Source organism: Sus scrofa, chromosome 14 (genome assembly GCF_000003025.6).
Source record: "Sus scrofa isolate TJ Tabasco breed Duroc chromosome 14, Sscrofa11.1, whole genome shotgun sequence".
Taxonomy (NCBI): domain Eukaryota; kingdom Metazoa; phylum Chordata; class Mammalia; order Artiodactyla; family Suidae; genus Sus; species Sus scrofa.
This window is the reverse complement of record NC_010456.5, coordinates 55,226,715-55,250,978: the sequence shown is the minus strand read 5'-3', so window position 1 is coordinate 55,250,978 and position 24,264 is coordinate 55,226,715. Positions and strand designations below refer to the sequence as shown.

Below are 24,264 nucleotides of genomic sequence, written 5' to 3'. Positions count from 1 at the left end.
AAGGTCCTACTGTATAGCATAGGGAACTATATTCAATATCCTGTGATGAACCATAATGGAAAAGAGTATGAAAAAGAATACATATATATATATATATATATGGATCAGCGGTAACAAACCTGACAAGTAACCATGAGGGTGCGGGTTTGATCCCTGGCCTCACTCAGTGGGTTAAGGATCCAGCATTGCCATGAGCTGTGGTGTAGGTTGCAGATGCAGGCTTGGATTCTGCATTGCTGTGGCTGTGGTGTAGGCTGGCAGCTGTAGCTCCAATTCAACCCCTAGCCCGGGAACTTCCCTATACCGCAGGTACAGCCCTAAAAAGAAAAAAAGAAGAAGAAAAAAACATCCAGCACCAAAGTCCTACAGAATAAAGAATGGAATAAAAGGTTTGGGTTTTAAAAAAAGACATGGAAGTTCCCTGGTGGTTCAGTGGGTTAAGGATCTGGCGTTGTCACTGGCTGTGGTGTGGGTTTGGTCCCTGGGCCACAGAACTTCCAAGTTGCCATGGGGCACAACTGAAACAAAGAAAAAAAGGCACTATCTCCGCTCTCAGTGAAGAAGCCCAGTTTCAGAACACATTGCTTCATGACAAGCTATATAAATACATTAATGCAATGAATGGTCACAGCTCCATAAGAAAGGCAATGATGTCACTGTTTTATGGATGAACAAACCAGGGCTTACAGAGGTTAGATATCTTACCCCAAATCACATAACCAGTAAGTGGCAGAACAGAGATTCAAACTCACATCTGCTGGGCTCCAGAGGCCTTACTCTTTTTGTGCTACCTACTGATATTCCAGTTGAATAGATTAAAAAATTGTTTTCTCTTTAATTTTTACTTTATATTGGAGGATAGTTGATTTACAATGCTATGTTAGTTTCAGGTGAACAGGTAAAATTAAGATACATGGGAGTTTCCTAGTGGCTCAGTGGGTTTAGAATCCAGGATTGTCCCTGCTGTGGCTCAGGTCACTGCTGTGGCATAGATCTGATCCCTGGCCTGGGAATTTCCTCACGCCATGGGCACGGCCAAAAGAAAAAAAAATTAAGATGCATGAACACTGTCAGCATAATAAATTCCAAATCAGACAGGATTAGTGTTAGAGAGGGTTCTAAGGACTGAGAGATTAATATAGTCTGCTGGTACCCGTCAGCCAGGTCTCCTTTCCCCAAAAAGACAGTGTTGGCTCTGGGATGAAGTGGGGTTCCTGCTGGGGCACAATGGGATTGCCGGCATCCTGGGCGTGCTAGGACCCTGGTTCTTTCTCCAGGCCAGCACAGTAGGTTAAGGACCTGCATTGCTGCAGCTGTGGCTTGGATATGGGTATCGACCACAGTTTGGATCCGATCCCTGGTACAGGAACTCCATGATCAAAGGGCCAAAGTAAGACCTATTTTACACTTACGCTATGGTGAAGCTGGAAATAAAGCTAGAAAGGCAGAGTGAGGTCCTGAATTGAGGCCAAGGCATCCACCTTCCTCTCAAATTAAGATGTGGGGAGCGCACTAAGGAAACTGAGCACTGCTGGCAAGTGTCACTTCCAACATGACAAGAAAGATCCAGATGCAAGGGCCTGCCTCGAAGGAGGGAGAAGAAGTGTTGACTTGCCAAGACGTCCACCATGTGGCTCCATCCAGCGGGGAAGTTCTCAGTGCTCACTTTTGGCCCATGAGCAGCATCTGACATGATGGGTCACCGCGCCCTCCTGATGCCCCTTCCTCACCTGGTGATCAGGACCCCACTGTGCTTGGTGTTCCTCTTGCCTTTCAGGCTCCACTGGTGGCTCCTCCTCCTTTCCCTGACCTTGGACCTCTTCTCTAGCCACACATGCTTCCCTGATGGAGGTTATTTAGTTCTCTTGTTTTAAAGACCATCTAGGTGCCAATGACTTCCACGTTTATATCCAAAGCCCAGGTTTCCCTTCCAAACTCCAGACGCGTACATCCAACTGCCTACTCCATTCTCGATCTCTAGTGTTTAGGATACATCACCTATATCAACTATATCACTGACCTATTTTTTATGTTTACTGCTTATTTTCTTGCTCCCACTCCCCTACTAGAATATAAACGCCTCGAGGACAGGATTCTTTGTTTTGACCACTCATCTTCTAAGTGGGTAGATTAGTGACTGGCACACAGTAGGCACCTGATAAATATCGGTAGAATAAATGAGTAAAGGGAAGGGGCACGGCAGCCTCAAGGCAGGATGAGAATCTTTAAAATGTACGTACCAAGGAAAGCAGGTGGCAGTGGAAGTTGCTGAGGGGAGGAGGAAGGTGAGTAATTCTCAGGACACCACGTAGAACCTGAGGTGACAGGTGAGCATCTGGGGGGAAACATCCGGTATGATTTTGAAAATCTGGAACCAGTGCTCATGAGAGAAGTCACAAGCAGAGACAGTGCCCTGGAGCAGACAGGTGAAGCCAGATCTCCAGAGAAAGGAAAGGTGAAACAAAGGAAACCATAAACCACACTCTAGGACTTAAGGGGTTGTGTTGTCTATTTGTGGGCAGAAAACATAGGATGAAACCAGCAAAGGAAATGCTGCCAACGACCACAGTAGACCTAAGTCTGCTGAAAGGCTGGGGAATGCACCCTTGGAGATGCTGAGCTCCCTCAAGTGTTGGGTGTTGTTCCTTTATGACAGTCCAAAGCTCAGGGCATGGGGACTACCTGTTCCTCTATGGATTGTCCTTGAGGGCAGGGACCAGGTCATATTTCATTGCTGCACTTCACACAGCCCCAGCACCTAGCACAGCCCCTGACCACACAAGAATCCCTGGCAATGCTGGTGGAATGAAGCTAATTATGAAGAAAGTGAGCAGCCTGTATTGGCAGAGAAGGTAGGGTAAAAAAAGGAGAAAGTTAGATCTTGAAAGAAGAGTTAAATTTACCCTGCTTAAGGAAAAATTCCTATATGTAAGCAGTATAATGAAAGTCAGTTTGTGGAAGACATATATGGTGTGTGTGTGAGAGAGAGAGACAGACAGACAGACAGACGGATATGAGGGAGGGAGATGAGGAAATGAGTCAGGACGGAGGTACACAATCTTTTTTTGCTCCCAAGAATATCCTTTTATTATTTTTCCATGGCACGAACAACTTAATTTCCAAAACAAACTGAACTTACTAAATAAGAACTAATTCTTTTTTCCATGTTATGAATCAAGACATAAATATCATATGCAATCAAATCATGTCCTAGAGTTTCTTCTTTTGGTCTACAGGCAATCCGAGCTTTCAATCAGCCAGAGATAACCAGCCTTAGGAAACTGAGGGGACAAAATTCCAGATAAAGGAAGAAAATGTCATGATTACTCTATGCCACATCATTGTGGTTTTGAAGAACTCTTGCCTGAGACGTTCAGGTCATCAGCCAAGGCAGCAGCGCTCATGTAAAAGCCCACTGGCTCAGCAAGCTGGCTGAGTAGATTTACGGACTGGCTCATTCTCCACTCATCACCCAGGATGGGGTCCAAAGAATGACTGGCTTCATCACTGGGGCTGTGCTGACTCACCATTCAAAAACAGGAGGTTATTTCAAGGAGCGCATCAGACCTCATCACGTACTGGCCCACAGGCAAGTCCGGCAACCAAGGTGGCCCCTCACCCCACCATGGAACACGTCCCCACTGATACTCTGCCTTTGAAGGGCTCTCAAACTAAGGCAGAGGCATGTGATATCTAGAAACCATTAGATCAGCAGCTCTTGAACATTTTGGTCTCAGGACCCCCTTAGACTCTCAAAACTTATTTTAAAACCATGGATTCTTGGAGTTCCCATCGTGGCGCAGTGGAAACAAATCCGACGAGAAACCATGAGGTTGCAGGTTCCATCCCTGGCCTCGCTCAGTGGGTTAAGGATCCGGTGTTGCCATGAGCTGTGGTGTAGGTTGCAGACGTGGCTCAGATCTGGCGTGGCTGTGGTGTAGGCCAGCAGCTGTAGCTCCGATTCAACCCCTAGCCTGGGAACCTCCATATGCTGAGAGTGTGGCCCTAAAAAGCCAAAAAAATAAATAAATAAAACCATGGACTCTTGTGTTGATATAGGCTGTATCGATCACTTGTCACAAATTAAAACTGAGAAAAAATTAAATATTTATAATACTTAAATAACAAGGAACTCGCTACAGGTTAACCTATTTTTGCATGAAAATAAAACCCAAAAGTACCTAGGGAGAGAGGTGTCCTTGTTTTACACTTTTGCAAGCTAAGGTGATGTCTGGCCTAGTGGAAAACAACTGGATTTTCCCATCTTCTGCATGTGGTCTGTGGCGATAAATTCACAACCTACGCAGATAGCACACATCATGTAGCCTCTAGTGAGCTTCTTTATACACACACCAGAACATGGGAGTACAAAAAGCAAGCAATGTTTTGACTTTGTGAACTTCTTGAAAAAGTCTCCAGGATGCCCAGGAGTCCCCAGACCACACTGTGAAAACAGCCGAATTGGGTCATCAGCGTATCTTTTCCAAGGATTCTAAACTCAGCTCTTAGCTTGCTTCCTACTTTCCTATTTCCCCTTGTAAACAGCAGCAAAAGTTCCATTTGCCTCCCAGCCTGATTGTTCACATGAAGGTCTACAAGCTCCAGGGCATCACTACTTTCCGGTCTCCTTGGTGGTCCCCAACAGCACAGGCAAACCTGGACTAAGGCCCTTTCACTCAAGTCAGCCCCCCAGGCCACTGCCATCACTCTTTCGCTCCTCCAGACCAAGAATCCTTCCCTGCCTGCCTTCTCCTCGGTGTCCTATGTGTGACTGGTTAGAAATCCCATTGGTGCATCTTAAATCAACTCAGGTTCTACAGATGGCCAGCAGGCACATGAAAAAAATGCTCAACATCACTAATTATTAGAGAACTGCAAATCAAAAGTACAATGCAGTGCCACCTCACCTCACACCAGTTAGAGTAGCCATTATTACCAAATCAACAAACAACAAATGCTGGAGAGGATGTAGAGAAAAGGGAACCCTCCTTCACTGTTGATGGGAATGTAAGCTGGTACAATCACTATGGAAAACAGTATGGAGTTAACTCAGAAAACTAAATACAGAACTACCATATGATCCAGCAATCCCATTCCTGGGCATATATCCAGATAAAACATTCATTCAAAAAGATACATGGACCCCTATGTTCACTGCAGCACTATTCACAATGGCCAAGACATGGAAACAACCTAAATGTCCAACGACAGATGAATGGATTAAGAAGATGTGGTATAGGAGTTCCCGTCGTGGTGCAGTGGTTAACAAATTGACTAGGAACCATGAGGTTGCGGGTTCGGTCCCTGCCCTTGCTCAGTGGGTTAACGATCCAGCGTTGCCGTGAGCTGTGGTGTAGGTTGTAGACACGGCTCGGATCCCGCATTGCTATGGCTCTGGCATAGGCCAGTGTCTACAGCTCTGATTGGACCCCTAGCCTGGGAACCTCCATATGCCTCGGGAGCGGCCCAAAGAAATAGCAAAAAGACAAAAAAAAAAAAAAAAAAGATGTGGTATATATACAGAATGGAATACTACTCAGCCATAAAAAGAATGAAATAATGCCATTTGCAGCAACATAGATGGAACTAGAGATTCTCACACTAAGTGAAGTTAAGTCAGAATGAGAAAGACAATTACCATATGATACTACTTACGTATGGAGTCTAAAATATGGCACAAATGATTTATCTGCAAAGAAGAAATAGATCACGGACATGAAGGGCAGACTTGTGTTTGCCAGCAGGGAGGGGGAGAGGGACGGATGGAGAGGGAGTGTGGGGTAGGTGGATGCAGACTTTACATTTAGAATGGATGGGTGATGGGGTCTTGCTGTACAGCACAGGGAACTGTGTCTGGTCTCTTGGGTTAAAACATGATGGAAAATAATAATAATAAAAAAAGAATGTATGTGTAGGGGTGGCTGGGTCACTTTGCTGTACAGCAGAAATTGAAGGAACACTATAAATCAACTATACTTTAATTAAAAAATTTTTTAAAAAAACCCTCAAGTTCACCCACTTCTCTCTTTACTCCCACCCCAATTCCTGTAAGCCCGCATCCCCACATATCTGGATAAACCAGCAACTTATGGGACCAGTTTTCTTGCTTCCAAACTCTCCCTGTCTGTCTGTTCATGCTGTCTTGCAAACTAATGCCCGACTTACCTTACTAAAGATGGGCATGCCTTGTGACCAGACCCAGACAGTGCCACCCACCAACCGCCAACCTGACCCTCTCATGGAACATATTGTGTCATCTGGCCCCACATCTTTACCTCTCCCTGTATCCATGCCTGTTGCCACCAAGGGTAGGGTGACTTGCTTCACCTATTGACTCAGGGCTCAGCCATGAGACTTGCATTAGTCCATGAGATGTTAGGAAACATGACTCTAGCAGAGGCTTGGAAAAGCTCTACTCATTTGCACTTACTCTGTCTCTGACATCCCCACGTAAAAGGACATGCTTAAGCTGGCCCTCTGAAGCAGCACTACCCATGAGCATTTTTATCAATGATAGACACATTCTACAGCAGCATTTCCAATCTAGGAACCACGAGCCACATGCGAGTGTTGAACCTTTGAAATGTGGCTAGTGTGACTGAAAAGTTGAAATTTTAATATTATTTATTTTAATAAATTTAATTTTAAATAGCTACACATGCCAACAGCTACCACAGGAGGCAAAACAGCTGTGGGGGATGAGAGACACATGGAGCAGAAGGAAATCGTCCCAATTACTTTTGCCAAAGCCAAAAGGGGATGCCTAGGTCAGCCCATCGCCTGCTGATCCCGGACATATGAGCAACAAACACTTGTTCTATGCCACCAAGGTTTTTTTTGTTACACAGCAAAAGCTAACTGATACATTTATCTCCTTACCCCACCTGCCTATTCAGACAGAATCCTCCTATTCCAACGAAACACTCTGCTTTAGTGGGGCCATCTTCCTCACTCTCCCAGCAGGTGCCAAGCCTGTTCCCATCCCCCTGCATTTGTTGCTGCAGTGCCTACCACCCTGAATGGCCTTGCCATCCCCCCCTCTGCCCACTGAAATTGGACCTGTTTTTCAAGTCTTACATGTAACCCTCTCTGTAAAGTGCTCCCTCACTGTTCCAACTCACAGTCTCTTGGGTCCGTTACCACATGTTTTAGGCTTGATGCTTGAAAGTATTATGAGCCAACACCAACTTGGGCTGAAATCCTTGTCTGGGCATTTCACTAATGCTATGACCTTGGGTAATTACTAATTATTATTATTATTATTATTATTATTTCTTCATCTGAAAAAAGAGGGCGAGTTATTTTGAGAATCAAATAATGTAACACTAGCAAGTCCTGGACACACACAGATATACGCATCCAATAATTGTTTTCCTTCTCTATGCTTTTTTTTTTTATTCGTTGCTTTTTCCCTGCTTTTTAGGGCCGCACTGGCAGCATATGGAAATTTCCAGGCTAGGAGATGAATCGGAGCTGCAACTGCAGACCTATACCACAGCCACACCAGAATCCAAGACTCATCTGCAACCTACTCCACAGCTCACAGCTCTGGCAATGCCAGATCCTTAACTCACTGAGCGAGGCCAGGGATCGAACCCACATCCTCATGGATACTAGTCAGACTCATTTCCACTGTGCCACAACAGGAACTCCTTAGCTGAGTCCTCAACCCACTGAGCTACAACAGGAACGCCCCTCAGTGAGTTTCTTTTCATTTTCCCAATCTAGTGCCCAGGACAGCACAAACCTAGATCATCCTCACACAACCTGTCAATTCTCCCTTCACTCAGGGCCAGGTGAGGGTCTCCCTCAGCTCAAAAGAGCATCTACACAGCTGCAGAGAGTGGTGGATGCTGTGCCGTGTCACTAGTTCCCCCTTCAGCTCCTGGGAATGCAGCCTCCAGCTGTCAGCCCTCTTTGATGACTGCCTCCCTGGGAAAAAGTGCCTCTCCTGAGGGTCACACCTCCTTCTAGAGCAGCCCTTATCTAACCACTGGTCACTGGAAGGACACAGAGGCCCAGCCCTTTCAGGAGACTTAAGACAGCTCTGAAAGGTCATTCCACCTCCAGAGCTCCCAGGGGGCTGGTTGACACCCTTGCTGGCCTTTGGTGCAGTTCAGCTTCCCCCTCCATTCAACCCTTCTTCATTGCCTTTCCTTCCACAGGTGTGGATAGGAGGTGATCACCCTAATGAAATAACCTGCTTGCTGATCTCCACCCCAGAATCCTTTCTGGGAACCCAATCTGAGACACAGAAATAAGATGCAGTTGGAGGGAGTTCCCTTGTGGCTCAGTGGGTTAAGGATCTGATGTTGTTACTGCTGTGGCTCTGGCTACAACGGTGGCTCAGGTTCGATCCCTGGCCTGGGAACTTCCACATGCCCCAGGTACAGCCAAAAAATAAATAATAAATAAAGAAATAAAAGGAGTTCCCGTCGTGGCACAGCAGAAACGAGTCTGACTAGGAACCATGAGGTTGCGGGTTTGATCCCTGGCCTTACTCAGTGGGTTAAGGATCTGGCATTGCCATGAGCTGTGGTGTAGGTCGCAGGTATGGCTTGGATGTGGCGTTGCTGTGGCTATGGTGTAGGCCAGCAGCAACAGCTCTGATTAGACCCCTAGTCTGGGAACCTCCATATGCCACGGGTGCAGCCCTAGAAAAGACAAAAAGACAAAAAAATTAAAATAAAAAAATAAATAAAATAAAAAGATGCAGTTGGCAGTTTCTGTTGGGGCTCAGTGGGTTAAGGATTCAGTGCCACTGAAAGCAGTGTTGTAGATGCGGCTCAGATCCAGTGTTGTGCCCCAGTTGCAGCTCTGATTTAGCCCCTGACGAAGGAACTTTCATATGCCACAGGTGCAGCCATTTAAAAAAAAAAAAAGGCTCAGAGGTGTGCATGGACAGGAATCACTTTTTAGCAGTAGATTCTCTAGGTCTTTAGAGTATAATGTGGTCAGTCTGATGCCACAAGTAAATGAAGGCAGAAGATCACAAATTTATCATAAGAGCTCTGAGCTTGGGGGCCAATGACCCCCCCCAGAGGGGTGTCTGAATAGAAGTCAGTGGGTCTGTTACCCTAGAGGGAAAAAGAAATGTCGCTTTTATTTTCAGTAACCCCTAACTGATATTTAGCATTTCCTTCCATTATGAATGTAGGCACCAAAACACAGTAGTATTAACACTTAATGACCTTGCCACTAATAGAAGTCACAGATATTCTATCACATTTAACCACTGCAAGGGTCTCAATATTATTTACAGTCCTCATGACCTTGAAAGTTCTGTTACTAGCTGACCCACCACTGGATCCACTGCTACACCTTGCTATTTAATATGGTTAAAAATAAGCATATATTAATTGCTTCCTGCAATTTTTAAAAAATATTTTAATTTGTATTTCAACATAACTGATTTCCTCAGCAGTCCTATGGGGTTTGTTTGTTTAAGGCTACAGGTGCGGCATATGGAAGTTTCCAGGTTAGGGGTCCAATCGGAGCTACAGCTACGGGCCTACTCCACAGCAACACCAAATCTGAGCTGCGTTTGCGACCTACACCTGTAGCTCCCAGCAACGCCAGATCCTTAACCCACTGGATGGGGCCAGGGATCGCCCACATCCTCATGAATACTAGGCATCGATACTACTAGGGTTTGTTTCTACTGAGCCACAACGGGAACTCCCAGTCCTGTGGGGGTTTTTTCTTTTTTTTTTTTTAATGCATTTAAAAACCTACCACGGGAGTTCCCTGGTGGCCTAGCGGTTAAGGATTCCGTTGTCACTGCTGTAGCTCAGGTTGGATCCCTGTCCTGGGAACTTCCGCATGCCTTCGATGCGGCCAAAACCAAAAAAACCAAAAAAACAAAAAACAAAAACAAAAAAACAACCTATGACGGGGTCTTAGGTTTCAGCAGGCTGCGTGCGCAAGGAGCTCAGCGTCAGTCAACCCACACGGGGATTGGAGACTCTGTGGGTGGAGACTTTAAAGGACGCATTCTTCTTCCAGCTCCACGTGGGTGGGTCCCGGGCGCAGTCGCCCCAGCCAAAAGACCAGTACAGCCATTTCATGGGTAGGACAGGCTCCAGCCGCTGATGGTGCTGTTCCCCCCACTTCTGGAATGCACACAGCTTTATATGAAATCCACATGGTGTGCAGCGGCGGAAGGCAATGGCACGAAAGGACTTTACCAAGCTGACAGCGTACCCAGGCTCTGCCAGTTAGAAGGCTCCAGAGAGCGAAAAGGCTCAGGCCCGCTCCCCTTCTGGGGCCCCCATGGTGACAGTGCTGGGCTACAGGAAATTGGATCACCAGGGCGCTCTGCTTTCCCAGCCCTGAACTTTGGAGTGAAAAAAAACTCAACCAGAGAGCAGAATCATTGCCAAGACATATCCGGAGTCCACATACACAAATGCACGGGCTGTCGGTTAAATTCCCCGGGGGCGGAGAGCCGGCTTTGGCGGTCTTTTCCTGCCCCAGCACCTACTGGAGTCCCAGGGCCCGCGCGCCAGCTGCGACCTAGCTCTGGCCTTTGCCCCACGCCTGGTCCCAACCAGACCATCTCCTTTCCTTCAAAGGCAGAAGGCAAAGACAAGACGCGGACGGGCTTCCCAGCGGGCGCAGCTGCCCACAGCCGCGGGAGAGGAAATTCCGCCCGGGTCCCAGAGTGTGGGGTCGCGGGGTCCTGGAGTGAGACAGGGCGCACACGGGGTGGCGCCGACGGGGCGAGCTCCCCAGACCGGAGTGCCCCTCTCGCGACAGCGAACAGGCTGCGGGGAGGCGTCGGAGGCCCGGCGGAGGCGGAAAGCCCACGGGGGCTTGGAAACCGAGCGCCGCACCCCGCGCCCCAGAGGCTAGCTGGTCGCGCGGTCCCCGCCCACGACGCCCACGTCCGTCCGGCTTCGTTGGCGCCCCCAGCCCGCCTGGGCCTTCCTTCCGACGCCGCTTCAGCCTTCCACGCTCTCCCCCCAGATTGCTCCCACCTCCCGCCCGGGGTCGCACTCACGTAGATCGAGTGGATGTTGGATTTGTCGAAGAAGCGGAGCGCTGTGCTCAGCTCCAGGGCTGGGGAGACGAGGTCGTCCCCGGCCTCCAGCTCCAGGTCCCCGTGTCCCGGACCGAAGGGAAAGAGCTCCTGGTGGCTCAGGCAGCCCCCGGGCCCCGCCAGCAGCAGCTGCAGCAGCAGCGCCAGCGTCCACGCAGCCTGGCTCCAGCGGATTGCGGCCAACATGTTGCCGGACTGCTGTCCCGCAAACCAAGGGGTCGGCGGCCGGAGGCTGAGGAAGGCGGAGATGTAACCGGACGCCCCTCAGCAACCCCTCCACGCCTCCGGTCTCCCGAAGTTCCCACCCCGGGAAATAGGGGAGGGGAGGGGAACCGAGGGGAGATGGAGAGGCGCCCCGCCCCGTCCACAGGGCGCGCAGCAGAGGCTACCCAATGGCCGTGAGGGGGAGGGCGAGGGGAGACACAGAATCCCCTCGCCGTTGTGGCTGAAGCGCCCTCGTTCACGGCGGGGTAATGGGCACTGGTGGCCGCGGTTCCTGAAACTAACCCAGTTCCCATCGAACGGCCCCTCCCGGAGGTGGGAGCAGAGCGCTGAGCTCTTCACCATTGTCTTCGGGTCTGGGCTAAGTCATGGGGACCCGGCAACATGGAAATGCTCTGGATTCGGGGACACGCTGCTTGGCGGCGTCCGGAGGTCGGATTCCCCTCACATGGTCAGACTCTGGTAGGAAGAGGGGATAGTGGGTGCTGAGGATTAGCAAGAAGGGAGCAGGGCCATTTACTCGTCCATCCGTTCTCTTAACTCTTGAGTGGAAGTTCGGCCAGAAATAGGAGCCAACACGCAGAGACAAAGTCTTGAGTGTATGACATTATTCAATGTTATGTGGGGTGTGCTCCCTACGTGCCATTAGGACTGGAATAATTGGTCCAGGAGAGCGACTTTGGGGATATGGGAATCAAACCAGGTCTTCTGGAAGGGATAGAGTTCCACCAGGGGTCTGGGGAAGGAACTTTCTGGAAGCTGGAGGGCGTGAGCTCTGGGTGGATTCAAGGGGCCATCTCTCACTTGAGAATTTGGGGGAAGGAGTCCTGTTTGAAGTAAATCCTTTACTATCAAACCTAGGAACCTGATCTCTTCTAACACTGGCGGGAGTGTTCTTGACAAAGGAAGATAGGTGATGTAAGTGGTGTCCTGAATAATGGGTTGATCATTAACTTAGCGGTGGGTTGAAAGAAGAGGCAGAGGTCATCAGAGGACCATTGAGAGGGGAAAAAAAAGTAGTGAGGAAAGAAAAGGTGGAAACTGGGAAGAAATGAAGGGGAAAGGAGGAAAGTTTAAACTGGCTGGAAAGTTTTGAACCTGGAGGATTGCACAACCTCTCCTGCCTTTTAAAGTTGGGGAATGGGAGCTGCAACTTTGAGAGTTTGGATAGGTGTTTGATGTCAGACCTGTTAACTTGGAGGCATCAACAGGGTATCCTCCGTTGCCTCTCACCAGCTAAAATTAAGGGCCTGGGACCCAGTTTGGGATAATTTTTCTAATAATAGCAAATTCTCTATAATATTTAGGGAGCAGGAGTCCTGAACCAGGAGAAAATGTGAAGAAAAAGCCAGTGAAATGCACCATCGTTTTGCAATCACAAAGCCATCCCCCATTTATAGAAGAGGGACAGAGAGGCCCAGAGAGGTTAAATCACTTTGCTACAGTCACATAGCTGGAAGCCTGCATGGGACCCAGGGTGGTCCAGCTCTAAGATGACCTTAGCCACTACATGGTAGCCTCAGTATTGCTACATTTCTTTCTTTTGATGTTAAAGAGTGACTAATGCTGCCTGCAATCTGCTGCAAAATCCGGTGGCTTTTCCTTCATTTCTCTCCCAGAACTGCTTCGCTCAGAGCCTCCTCCGTTCAGCTCCAGAAGCACTTCTTGACTCTAGTCCGTGCGGTTAAGTATCCTCAGCTGCTGCACTGTCTGTCTCTGAGTTTCTGGGCTCCAGCTCTGCCCTTTTCCACAGAGAGAACTCCCTGCAGAGGCACATCTGCTCCTCTCTGCTCACCTGCATGGCTCCCAGGGCTCCAGTGTGTGCTCAGCCAGTTTCCTCCCGCCTGCACCCAGACACTCCCCTCCTTCCTACCCTCTGCTTGACAGCAGAGCCATCTCAGAAGCCATTGCCTGTCCTGGAATGCTCTCACCCCTCTCACGAATTCTCTGCCTTTTTAGTACTCAGATGGCTTCTGAAACTCCTATTGGTCCATGGAACTTTACTCAGCTAATGCAGAAGCAAGAGCAGTTCCCCACATAGCCTGTTCACAGTAGCCTGGAGTCCAGGCTGGCTGAGGCCTGGGCTCTGCTTTTACTACTCACCCTGTGAACCTGGGCAGGTTTCTATGACCTCCTCATTTGCAAGGGCTGTTCCTTTCTACAGTCAAAGGATTGTTATGAGAATTAAGACGATCCATGAAATACTCCTAGCACAGAGCTGAGCACAACGTTAAGTACTTGGCTAGTAGTAAAGCTGTCATTATTGGGAGTTCCTGTTGTGGCTCAGTGGTAATGAACCCGACTAGTATCCATTAGGGTTTGATCCCTGGCCTCACTCAGTGGATTAAGGATCCTGAGTTGCCATGAGCTGTGGTATAGGTTGCAAAGGAAGCTTGGATCTGGCGTTGCTGTGGCATAGGCCAGCAGCTGCAGCTCAGATTCAGCCCCTAGCCTAGGAACTTCCATACACCGCAGGTGCAGCCCTAAAAAGCAAACAAAACAAAACAAAAAAATCATTATTCTCTAAATGTATATTTTTCATGATTTGCACTATTTCCGCATTTACTAAGAATCCACTTTGAGTCAGACCCTCTATTAGGAATTCGAGATATAAAGATCATTAGCTCATAATCCCTTTTCTAGACAGACACAACATTACATAGTGGCATGTTTAACCCATACACGGATAGCAACAGTAGATGCGAATTTAATACTAGTAACGATTGCACAGCTGGTAGTTTTATAGCAAAGATAGGGGAAATGAGATTTGCAAAATTTTTGCACCCGGTTTCACAGTTAGTGGAAGAGCCAGGATTTGGAACCAAACTAATGTTCTTTCTACCGAACCCTCCTGCATTTTTTTTTTCTTGCCTTTTCTAGGGCCACTACCGCAGCATATGGAGGTTCCCAGGCTAGGGGTCTAATCAGAGCTGTAGCTGCCGGCCTACACCACAGCCACAGCAATGCCAAATCTGAGCCGCGTCTGTGACCTATACCATAGCTCACAGCAATGCCAGATCCTTAACTCACTGAGCAAGGCCAGGGATCAAACCTGCAAACTCATGGTTTCTAGTCGGATTGGTTAATCACTGAGCCATGACGGGAACTCCCCCTCCTGCTTTTCTGTAGAAGGAGAACTTTCTCCTTTGATTTCTATCCACAAAATGTATTTGCTCCCTTGTTTATATACAGTGTTCATGCTCTATTTTTACATATGCTTCTGTTTCCTAATTTCATTAGTATTGTCTTTAGTATATACTGTAAACAATCTGTCATTTCCTATTTATAGCCCTGTACTTACTACAGGTTGCCTGGTGCTATGCCTCCTGCTAGGACAATGTGGGCTGGGTGCCAGCCACTCCTTTAGAATTTATAGTTGCAAGTATATTTACTGTGATCATCTTCATCACATGATATTTGATTACATTTTTTTTCATTCACACTCATGGCATATGGAAGTTCCCAGATCATATTTTGCTCTGGTCACTTTATTTTATTTTGGCCACACTGTGGCATGGAGAAGTTCCCGTGCCAGGGATCGAACCTGTGCCACAGCAGGGAAAATGCCAGATCCTTAACCTCTAGGCTGCTAGGGAACTCCCACGCTGGTCATTTTCTAAGTGTATTTAATAGCGAGGTGTTTTTCTCTAGTTGTGTTATGTGCTTTTTTCCGAGATGTAAGCTCTTCGGGACAAGGATCATGTGTTTATTTCTTTTCCAAAGGTCACAATGCTGTGACCAGTGCTGTGTGCACATTAATAAAACTCAACAGTTTGAGAATTCAATAGTACTTTTTTTTTTGGCTGCACCTGCGGCATGTGGAAGTTCCTGGGCCAGAGGTCGAACACATGCCACAGCAGCAACACCGAGCCACTGCAATAACTACCCCAGATCCTTAACTGCTAGGCCGTGAGGAAACTCCTCAACAGTATTTTTAAGAATCATTTGATATCTGCAGTAGTATAGCCAGCCACAATTACATGATGACATCGGTTTAAATCAAGCCCTACGCTTTCGAGACATACGCTCCTTCACAGGCTGCCATGGTTGGATGAGACAAGATAAAATTTAGGAAGCAGGCTCTATCTGTAAGAAACCAAGGTAATCTTTCAATGTGGCTTATTCAGACACATGTCCAGGCAATTGAGTGGAAAAATAGGTCAGTTGTCTGTTTCCCCAAAGGAGACATCTGTTCTAATCTCACTCTCCTGTGAGGTTTGGCCGCTGACTGCTTATGGCCTTGGGAGTTTCCCATATTTACCAGATGTCATGTAGAGGTCAGTGTATTAATGTTTCAATTCCAGGGGAATTCACCTGATTCCTAAATAAGGTGATTGCTGTTTTCAACACCTGCAATGCAGTTGTTATAAGGAAACGATTCATTAAGTGACCATCCCCACCAAAGAATGTGTCAAGCAGAATTTGGTGCTCATTTTACTGTATTTTCAAAGGCGATTTGGACTAAAAGTACTTGGGGGAAAACACAATGACAGCAATCGATGTGTTTAGTTTGGTAGATACCACGGTTTTCAGGATAAAGTTTAATCCTTCTATTTCCACATCCTATTTTCATCTGGACAGTTTGCTGCTTCATTATCATCAGACCTCCAGCATAACCTGCCCTTTGTTTTGGTTTTTATATTTTATTTTGATTTATGTAATTTTCAGATGTATATACATTTTGCAAAATAATAAAAATCTCATTTACCCTTCACCCAGACTTCCTCTAAATATTTTACCATACTTGCTTTATTTAATTCTGTCTTTTTTCTTTCTCTCTCGCTCTCTATAGATGGATAGATAGACAGGTAGACAGATACAGATATACACGCACCTTTCTTTCTACACAAACACACCCACCCACCCACACGCACACACACAAGCTTTAGCTGAGGATAAGTTTCAAACATGGTGTCTTTTTACCTTTCAAAGGCAAAAACTGTATATTTCCTAAAAACTAGAATATTCTCTTACATAACCGCAATACAGTTGTCAAAATAAGGATGTCAACACTGAACATATGTATGACATTGAATATATACATATATCTCATATATGATATATAACCTATTAGCTATAATCTAATTTACAGTTTGTTTTGTTTTGTTTTGTTTTTGCTCTTTAGAGCCACATCGGTGGCATATGGAAATTCCCAGGCCAGGGGTCGAATTGGAGCTGTAGCTGCCAGCCTGCACCATAGCCACAGCAACGCAGGATCTGAGCTGTGTCTGTGACCTACACCACAGCTCATGGCAATGCCGGATCCCTGACCCACTGAGCGAGGCCAGGGATCGAACCCACATCCTCGTGGATACTAGTCAGATTCATTTCCGCTGAGCCACAACAGGAATTCCCTAATTTGCAGATCTTATTATCCTGAGTTCACCAAATGTCAACATGATGTCCTTTAATAGCAAAAGAAAATCCCAGATTATAAATCATTTTTAGCTGTCACGTCAGCTTAGCTTTCTTTTTTCTTTGCTTTTTTTGCTTTTTTAGGACTGCACCTGTGGCATATGGAGGTTCCCAGGCTAGGTGTCAAATCAGAGCTACAGCTGCCAGCCGACACCACCAACACAGCAACACCAGATCCAAGCCACATCTGCAACCTACACCACAGCTCACGGCAACGCCAGATCCTTATTCCATTGAGCGAGGCCAGGGATAAAACCCCCAACCTCATGGTTCCTAGTCAGATTCCTTTCTGCTGTGCCACAATGGGAACTCCTTTGCTTTCTTTAATTTGAAAGAATTCCTCATTCCTTATCTTTCAAGACGTTGACTTTTTTGTTTTTTCTTTTTCAGCCACACCTGAGGCATATGGAAGTTACTGGGCCAGGGATAAAATCCAAGCTGTAGCTGTGACATATGCCACAGCTACAGCAATGCTGGATCCTTAACCTGCTGTACCAGGCCGGTGATCAAACCAGTGCCCCCACAGAGACGGTCTGGATCATTAAGCCAATGCACCACACTATGAACTCCCTTGACTTTTTTTTCTTTTTATGGCCACACCTGTGGTATATAGAAGTTCCAGAGCTAGGGGTCTGATTGGAGCTGCAGCTGCCAGCCTATACCAGAGCCACAGCAATGCCAGATCTGAGTCACATCTGTGACCTATGCCAAAGCTTGCCACAACGCAGTATCCTTAACCCACTGAGCGAGGCCAGGGATCAAACCCATGTCCTCACAGACACTATGTTGGGTTCTTAACCCACTGACCCACAATGGGAACTCTGACTTTTTTTGTTTTGACTACAACTGAGGCATGTGGCAGTTCCCTGTGTCCTCATGGATACTAGTCAGATTTGCTTCTGCTGAGCCACAATGAGAACTCCCATTTTTTTTTTAAATAGTTTCCATTCTAAGGGATGTGAGGTGGTATCTCATTGTGGCTTTCACTTAGCATTTCCCTAATGCTTTTTCTTTTTTTTAAATTCTTTTTTAGGGCCACACTCGCAGCGTATGGAAGTTTCCAGGCTAGGGATCAAATTGGAGCTGCAGCTGCCAGCCACAGCCACAGCCACAGCAGATCCGAGCTGTCTGTGCCTACACCACAGCTCACAGCAATGCTGGATCCTTAACCCACCTAGTGATGCCAGGGATCGAACCTCCATCCTCATGGATACTAGTCCAGTTTGTTACCACTGAGCCACACGGGAACTCCCTTCAGGTCTTTTTCTAGGAAAAGCCTCATGGTTGTCACACATGTACATTTTTTTTTCTTTCACCATGTTATATTTTATTTTATTTTGTTAATGATACACATGTACATTTTAAAAAACCATTCAACATGCATTAAACCATGCTGCCATTTTTATTCAGTTTCTACACTGCTTTTCAAATTTCACTGATGAAGTTATTGATTTCTGTGCCCCTAACCACATATTCCCCATAAGCCCATGGTTTTTATTTCTGTGGTGATTTTCAGGAATGCATGTGCTGCAATTTAACAGAACCTATCACATTTTGGTAACAGATACCTGCACAGCCAATATAATATGCGGATTTCCTGGGATCCTGATATCATTCGAAACAAGAAAAAAGTGGTGTTCCCATTGTGGCTCGGTGGGTTAAGAATCCAACTAGTATCCATGAGGATGTGGGTTTGATCCCTGGCTTCACTCAGTGGGTTAAGGATCTGGCATTGCCATGAGCTGCGGTGTAGGTTATAGATATGGCCCAGATCCTGAGTTGCCGTGGTTGTGCTATAGGCCAGCACCTGCAGTTCCAATTCAACCCCTACGTGGGAACCTCCATAAACCTTAGGTATGGCCCTAAAAAGACCAAATAAGAAAAAGAAAAAATTGATCTGCTAGTGCAATCCTTGAGAGTGATGACATTGAGACCACTGTGGGACTGAAGGGCACCTAGCTCCCTGCCCTTTGGGTTAACACAGACTCCCGAAGAAGCCCAGGGATTTCCCCTTCCAGATCCTTCTCAAAGCATCATGCTTATGCCTATTCTCCTCCTGGAGATGCTCCAGCCCTTGGCTTCTTGCCCACTGGAAACCACACACAGTCATCCATTTAGATGGCAAAAATTACCTTCTGACAGCAAAGAGCTCATTAGAAAGGAGAGGTACTGGAAACCAGACAGTGGAAGTAAGTTCCAAGAGGTACATTAGGATCAGACTCAGCAAAACTGAATGTCCAAAGGGACCCATCTAAGGTGAGAATTTTGACAGAGAAATCTTAGGCAAATTAGAGAAGACTGGATGAAAGCACAAAGGAGATTTTTATAGGGTATGCTTGGCTGAGGAATTTTCTAGAGCATGACCTCCCAAATCTTTCCAACTGCCCCATGGAAAAGCATGTGGGCTTGTGGCAATGGTTTTCTGCCTGTCCAGGTTGCAGAAAACCCCAGGTGCAGTCTTATCAAATCTCTTACACCCCCAGTGGCATCTCCTGAAAACTCCACCGGGTTGCAAAAGCAAACCACTGTCCCCTGGAGATCAAATCCAGGGTCTGGGTACAATTCCTTACTGCACACATAACCAGACCAATTTTGTGTGTTTTCCTTGGGTTAAATAATACTCACTGGAACAACCAGTCAGTTGTTCAGCTCTGTCACGATGAGCGGTCCCTAGACAAGGAAGATCAGGTTAGGGCGTAGAGGGGCTGGACGAGCAGACCTGGTCAGGCCTTTCACACAGGATTAGAGACAGCTGCATTAGGCAATGAGGAGCCACTGGGAGTGTCTGAGGGGTGATGTAAGCTGAGGTGCACTCTGAGAAGATTACTCTTATCACTTTGGTTTAGATGGAATTAGTGAAATGAAAATGGGAGTGTCAAGGACAATGGAGAAGATACCAATATATTTACAGAGCCGACTTTGATCAGGAGAACATGGAGGAGGGGAACGTGGTAGCCATGGAAGCACGCTCAGCTCCGGTTACAGGAGCGCGGTTGACCGAGAGCGCCCGCTGCTGGCGCCTTGCACCCGCCGCCACGTTCCGCTGGAAGTCTCTTCCCTGAGCCTGCGGTTACTGCGCAGGCGGGTGCCTGCAGGTGACTTGGCCAAGGAGTCACACTGCAGCATGCAGAGTGTCTTCCTACGCACCCTTATGCTTCTTTCCTCTCATCCCGGTGAGACCTGCACCGGGTCTAGTGGGCTCCACGTCTGCTCCTGGTCCCTTGATCCTTCCCAGGCCCAAGAAAACGGATGAGGTTTGGGGACTGGCTCACTCACTGCCTGGCTGTCAAAGAGGACCGTGACATCTGTGCCATTTACCAAGTATGCATCCCATATGCGATACCATCTAATAGTTGCGGCAGTCTGGTGAGGGATGTGAGCTGTGAGGAAACTGGGAGGGAAAACTCAAGAGTATTTAAATGGTTGCCCAAGGACTTGACAGCTAATGAATGGTACAGCAGAGGCTAAAGTGCTGTCTTCCAACTCCTAATGCCATACTCTTTCCATCCGTGTAATGATATTCAAGTGTTTGCCTAAACATTTTTAAGGCAACATAAGACTGTTACTCAAATACAAATTTTATTTTATTATTATTTGTAATCAACTCTGCAAATGTTCTATACAGGGCTGCCACCATAGTAAACATACACCATTTTAGTTATTTATTATTATTATTTTTAAAATTTTTGTCTTTTCAGGGCCGCACCCGTGGCATATGGAGGTTTCCAGGCTAGAGGTCAAATCAGAGCTACAGCTGCCAGCCTATGCCACCCACAGCAACACAGGATCCAAGTTGCATCTGCAACCTACACCACTGCTCATGGCAACGCCAGATCCTTGATCCACCACTGAGTGAGGCCAGGTATTGAACCCACAACCTCATGGTTCCTAGTCAGATTCATTTCCGCTGCTCCACAATGGAAACTCCAAACACAGGCCATTTTATATTCACTTTTTTCCATGTAGCATGATAATGTAATGATTTTTCTGTGTTGTGGCATAGCCTTTATAATGATTACTTTTTATACAATTGCATTTATTAGAGAATAATAAATCTGACCATTTCCCATCCATTTTCAGGGTGGGGTGGGACTGCTACTTCAAAACATCTGGGAGTTTCTGTTGTGGCTCAGTGGTTAATGAATCCGACTAGGAACCATGAGATTGCAGGTTCGATCCCTGGCCTTGCTCTGTGGGTTAAGGATACTGCATTGTTGTGAGCTGTAGTGTAGGTCGCAGATGTAGCTCGGATCCTGCGTTGCTGTGGCTCTGGTATAGGCCGGCAACTACAGCTCTGATTAGATCCCTAGCCTGGGAACCTCCATAAGCAGAGAGTGTGGCCCTAAAAAGCCAAAAAAAAAAAAAAAAAAAAAAAAAATCTGTAGTGAATATTGTCCTTTCTCTCTGGGGATTATTTCCTTAAATCTTCTTCCCCCCAGTAGGATACAGGGTCAAAGATGGGAACATTTTTATGGCCCTTGATAGGTATTGCTCTTGTTGGGAGCGAAAGTAAGGTGAGTTGAGAGGGAGAAGGTGGACAAAATCACCACCAACACTGGAGAAACGAGACATGTGCCTTTTAACATTTCTGCAGAGCCGACTCAAATCTACCTCCTGCAAAAATCCTTCCCAAGTCCACATCAACACAGTTCACCTCTTCCTTTCTTGCATCCCATTATATCAATTATTATAACACCCTCTCATCTTAGCTGAGAACTCTTTAGTTTGCAAAATATATCTACAATCTCCTTTAATCTGCAGAAGTATTTTAAATAATTGTTTATTTATTTATTTATTTATTTTTGCCTTTTAGGGCTACACCTGTGACATCGAGACATATGGAGGTTCCCAGGCTAGGGGTCAAATTGAAGCTGTAGCTGCCGGCCTACGCCATAGCCACAAGCAATGCCATATCCCAGCCGCGTCTGCGATCTACAACACAGCTGATGGTAACGCTGGATCCTTAACCCACTGAACGAGGCCAGGGATCAAATGCGAAACCTCATGGTTCCTGGTCGGATTCGTTTCTGCTGTGCCACGACGGGAGCTCCTAATCTTCGTTTTACAGATAAGGAAGCTGAGATGCAGAGAACACAGTTAGCAAAAGGCAATGCTAGGTCTTCATGTAACAGGGCTCTTCCAATTACAGAGCCATCAATAGAGAATTGCATGTCTTCACCTGATGAGGTTGCCGTGCCAGGAATTGAAACACTAGCCTTGTAAAATAATGCTGACTTCTCCACATGGCCAGCCTCTCCAGCTTTCAAAAACTCCACCAGGTTCAAGAGAGCACCTCCAGCTGTCTTCTTCCAGGACTGTGATACCTAAGCAGGGTGGGCTGAGAGGGGAGGGGCAAAGGGAGGGGAGTCAGAATTCCCTTCCTTGGATTCCAAGAACCCTGGGTGGGGGTGGGGGGGGCATGTGTGTGTGCCTGGATCTGGTAGGTGCTAGGCCAGCAAGGTGGGAGGGAAGGGGCTGGAGAGATGGAGAATCATTGATCAAAGCTGACAGTCTACTGACTGTCAGGATTGGGCTTTCTCTTTTGGCTCATTTTTCAGAGCATTTCTCACCATTCCATTTAATTCTGATTACAAATTATCCATTCTTCATGCACAAAGTATAAGAATAAAGAAAATTTAAACCCAGGCAATGCAAACAGATCAAGGAAGGGCATTTCAACTCTCATTTCATTCTAATTGTAGGAAGAAACAAACAGCAATTTGACCCCCATTTTACTTCCTAGTGGCTGAGTGGCCCCATGGGAAAAGACCTGACCTGGAAACTAGGTGTGCCAAAGAACTTGAAAACCAACAGGTTCTGTGACATGAATAGTTTCATTAAAAGTATCCTCCATATTTACCTCATGAGAGGCTTCCAGGAAGTTTCTCTTTCCTCCTTCATCTGCTGCCTGGGATGCAGATGTGTTGACTGGAGCTCAGCAGTCAACTTGAACCATGAGGCACACCCAAGGAGGGTGCTGCAATGAGCTGCAAAGACCCCCAAGGATCCATGGAGCTGCCCCACTGCCTGAACTGCTGTCCCCTGGACTTCTATCCTGTGAGAGGGGAATCATGGAGAAGGCTAAGTGCAACACCTTTAAGGAGCCAATCACAGAAAGAGAGACCCCCTCTACAGAGTATAAGAACCCCAGCATCTCATGGCTGATGGCACAAGATTGCCCTGAAGGGTCCATTCTGATTCTCTGCTTTTCCAGTGCTTGCATGTTGAATCCGGATTTGGCTGTAGCAGGAGCTCTTTAGAGGACCTGGTCCAGAGAGAGGCCTGGAAGCCCCTGGGGAGAGAGGAAATCACACCTACATTGTGACTGATGAACTAGTGCAGACACCTTCCTGGAGATATGCTTCTCAGTCAAGGTGAAGGAGCCATCTCTAAGTGTCCAATATGGATCTGTTGTGGAATGATACTTTCATAAAACACAATTAAAATGGAAATTTTAAAAAGACTGGGCATTCCTATCATGGCTCAGCAGTAGCAAACCCAACTAGTATCCATGAGGATGCAGGTTCAATGCCTGGCCTTGCACAGTGAGTTAAGGATCTGGCATTGCCGTGAGGTGCGGTGCAGGTTGCAGACTTGGCTTGGATCTGGCATTGGGGTGTGGCTCTAAAGAGAAAAAAAAAAAAAGACATTTTTTCTATTCTTTTTCTTTATTATTTTAACATACTCATGTACAATATATCGAGATATGTAAAAAATATATTGAGATACATATAAATGTATACTCAAATGTTATACTCTTTTTACCACAGTCACCTCAATTACTTGGATAAATCTCACAGTTTTAATTATTAGATTGGACAGACCTAAAATCACTCTGTCGAACTGAAATAAAATTTCTCATCACAGCTGCTCTCAGGTTTTGTCCTTGCCTCCTCAAGGACTGGGGACACTCCACAGACCTGCACTGGGTAGCATGGACTTTTAACTCAGACCCAAAAGGAATATTGTGTGCATGATACATATATTAATAGAAGTGTTTAGTCTGGGAAGTTCCCGTCGTGGCGCAGAGGAAATGAATCTGACTAGAAATCATGAGGTTTTGGGTTTGCTCCCTGGCCTCACCTAGCGGATCAAGGATCGGGCATTGCCATGAGCTGTGGTGTAGGTCACAGATGTGGCTCGGACCTGGTGTTGCTGTAGCTATGGTATAGGCCAGCAGCTACAGCTCTGATTAGACCCCTAGAATGGGAACCTCCATATGCTGCAGGTGTGGCACTAAAAACCAAAAGGAAAAAAAAAAAAAGAAAAGAAAGAAATGTTTAGTCTGGATAGAGTGTTCTATGTTAGGTAATTTTTATGCTGTCCAGCCCTATAACGTAGGTAAGGAATTTGGAAAGATTACCACTGGTTGATTTTCATTAATTTGTTGGAGGCAATGTAGTGAATGGAAGGCAGTCCAGTGGAGGTCTTAGACCCCATAACTAAGCTCATTATTGGCTCACTGGGTCAACCAGTCCCACCTCTGGATTCCTGGTGTTATGAGATAATGGAAATTAGCTGTTGGCTCAAGCCATTTTGAGTAGGTGTTTCCATCACTTGTAAGCAATAACATCCTAAAAGTTCCA

The 24,264-nt window shown here is 46.6% G+C and overlaps 1 protein-coding gene and 1 long non-coding RNA gene across 3 annotated transcripts in view; one reads left to right on the top strand and one right to left on the bottom strand.

Annotated features, from left to right (window-relative positions):
- Positions 1–11,652, bottom strand: part of NID1 (nidogen 1) — a 107,622-nt gene extending 95,970 nt beyond the window's left edge. Inside the window, exon 1 of one of the 2 annotated variants that reach the window (XM_021073758.1) lies at positions 11,003–11,652. In XM_021073758.1, the coding sequence (XP_020929417.1) occupies positions 11,003–11,227 (225 nt within the window). In that variant the 5' untranslated portion in view covers positions 11,228–11,652. The remainder of the gene's footprint in view (positions 1–11,002) is intronic. The other variant, XM_021073759.1, reaches the window with a different exon arrangement.
- On the top strand, positions 19,858–23,133 carry LOC110256753. The gene is made up of 2 exons (XR_002338681.1): positions 19,858–19,999; positions 22,422–23,133. It is a non-coding gene; the product is annotated as an uncharacterized LOC110256753 (long non-coding RNA).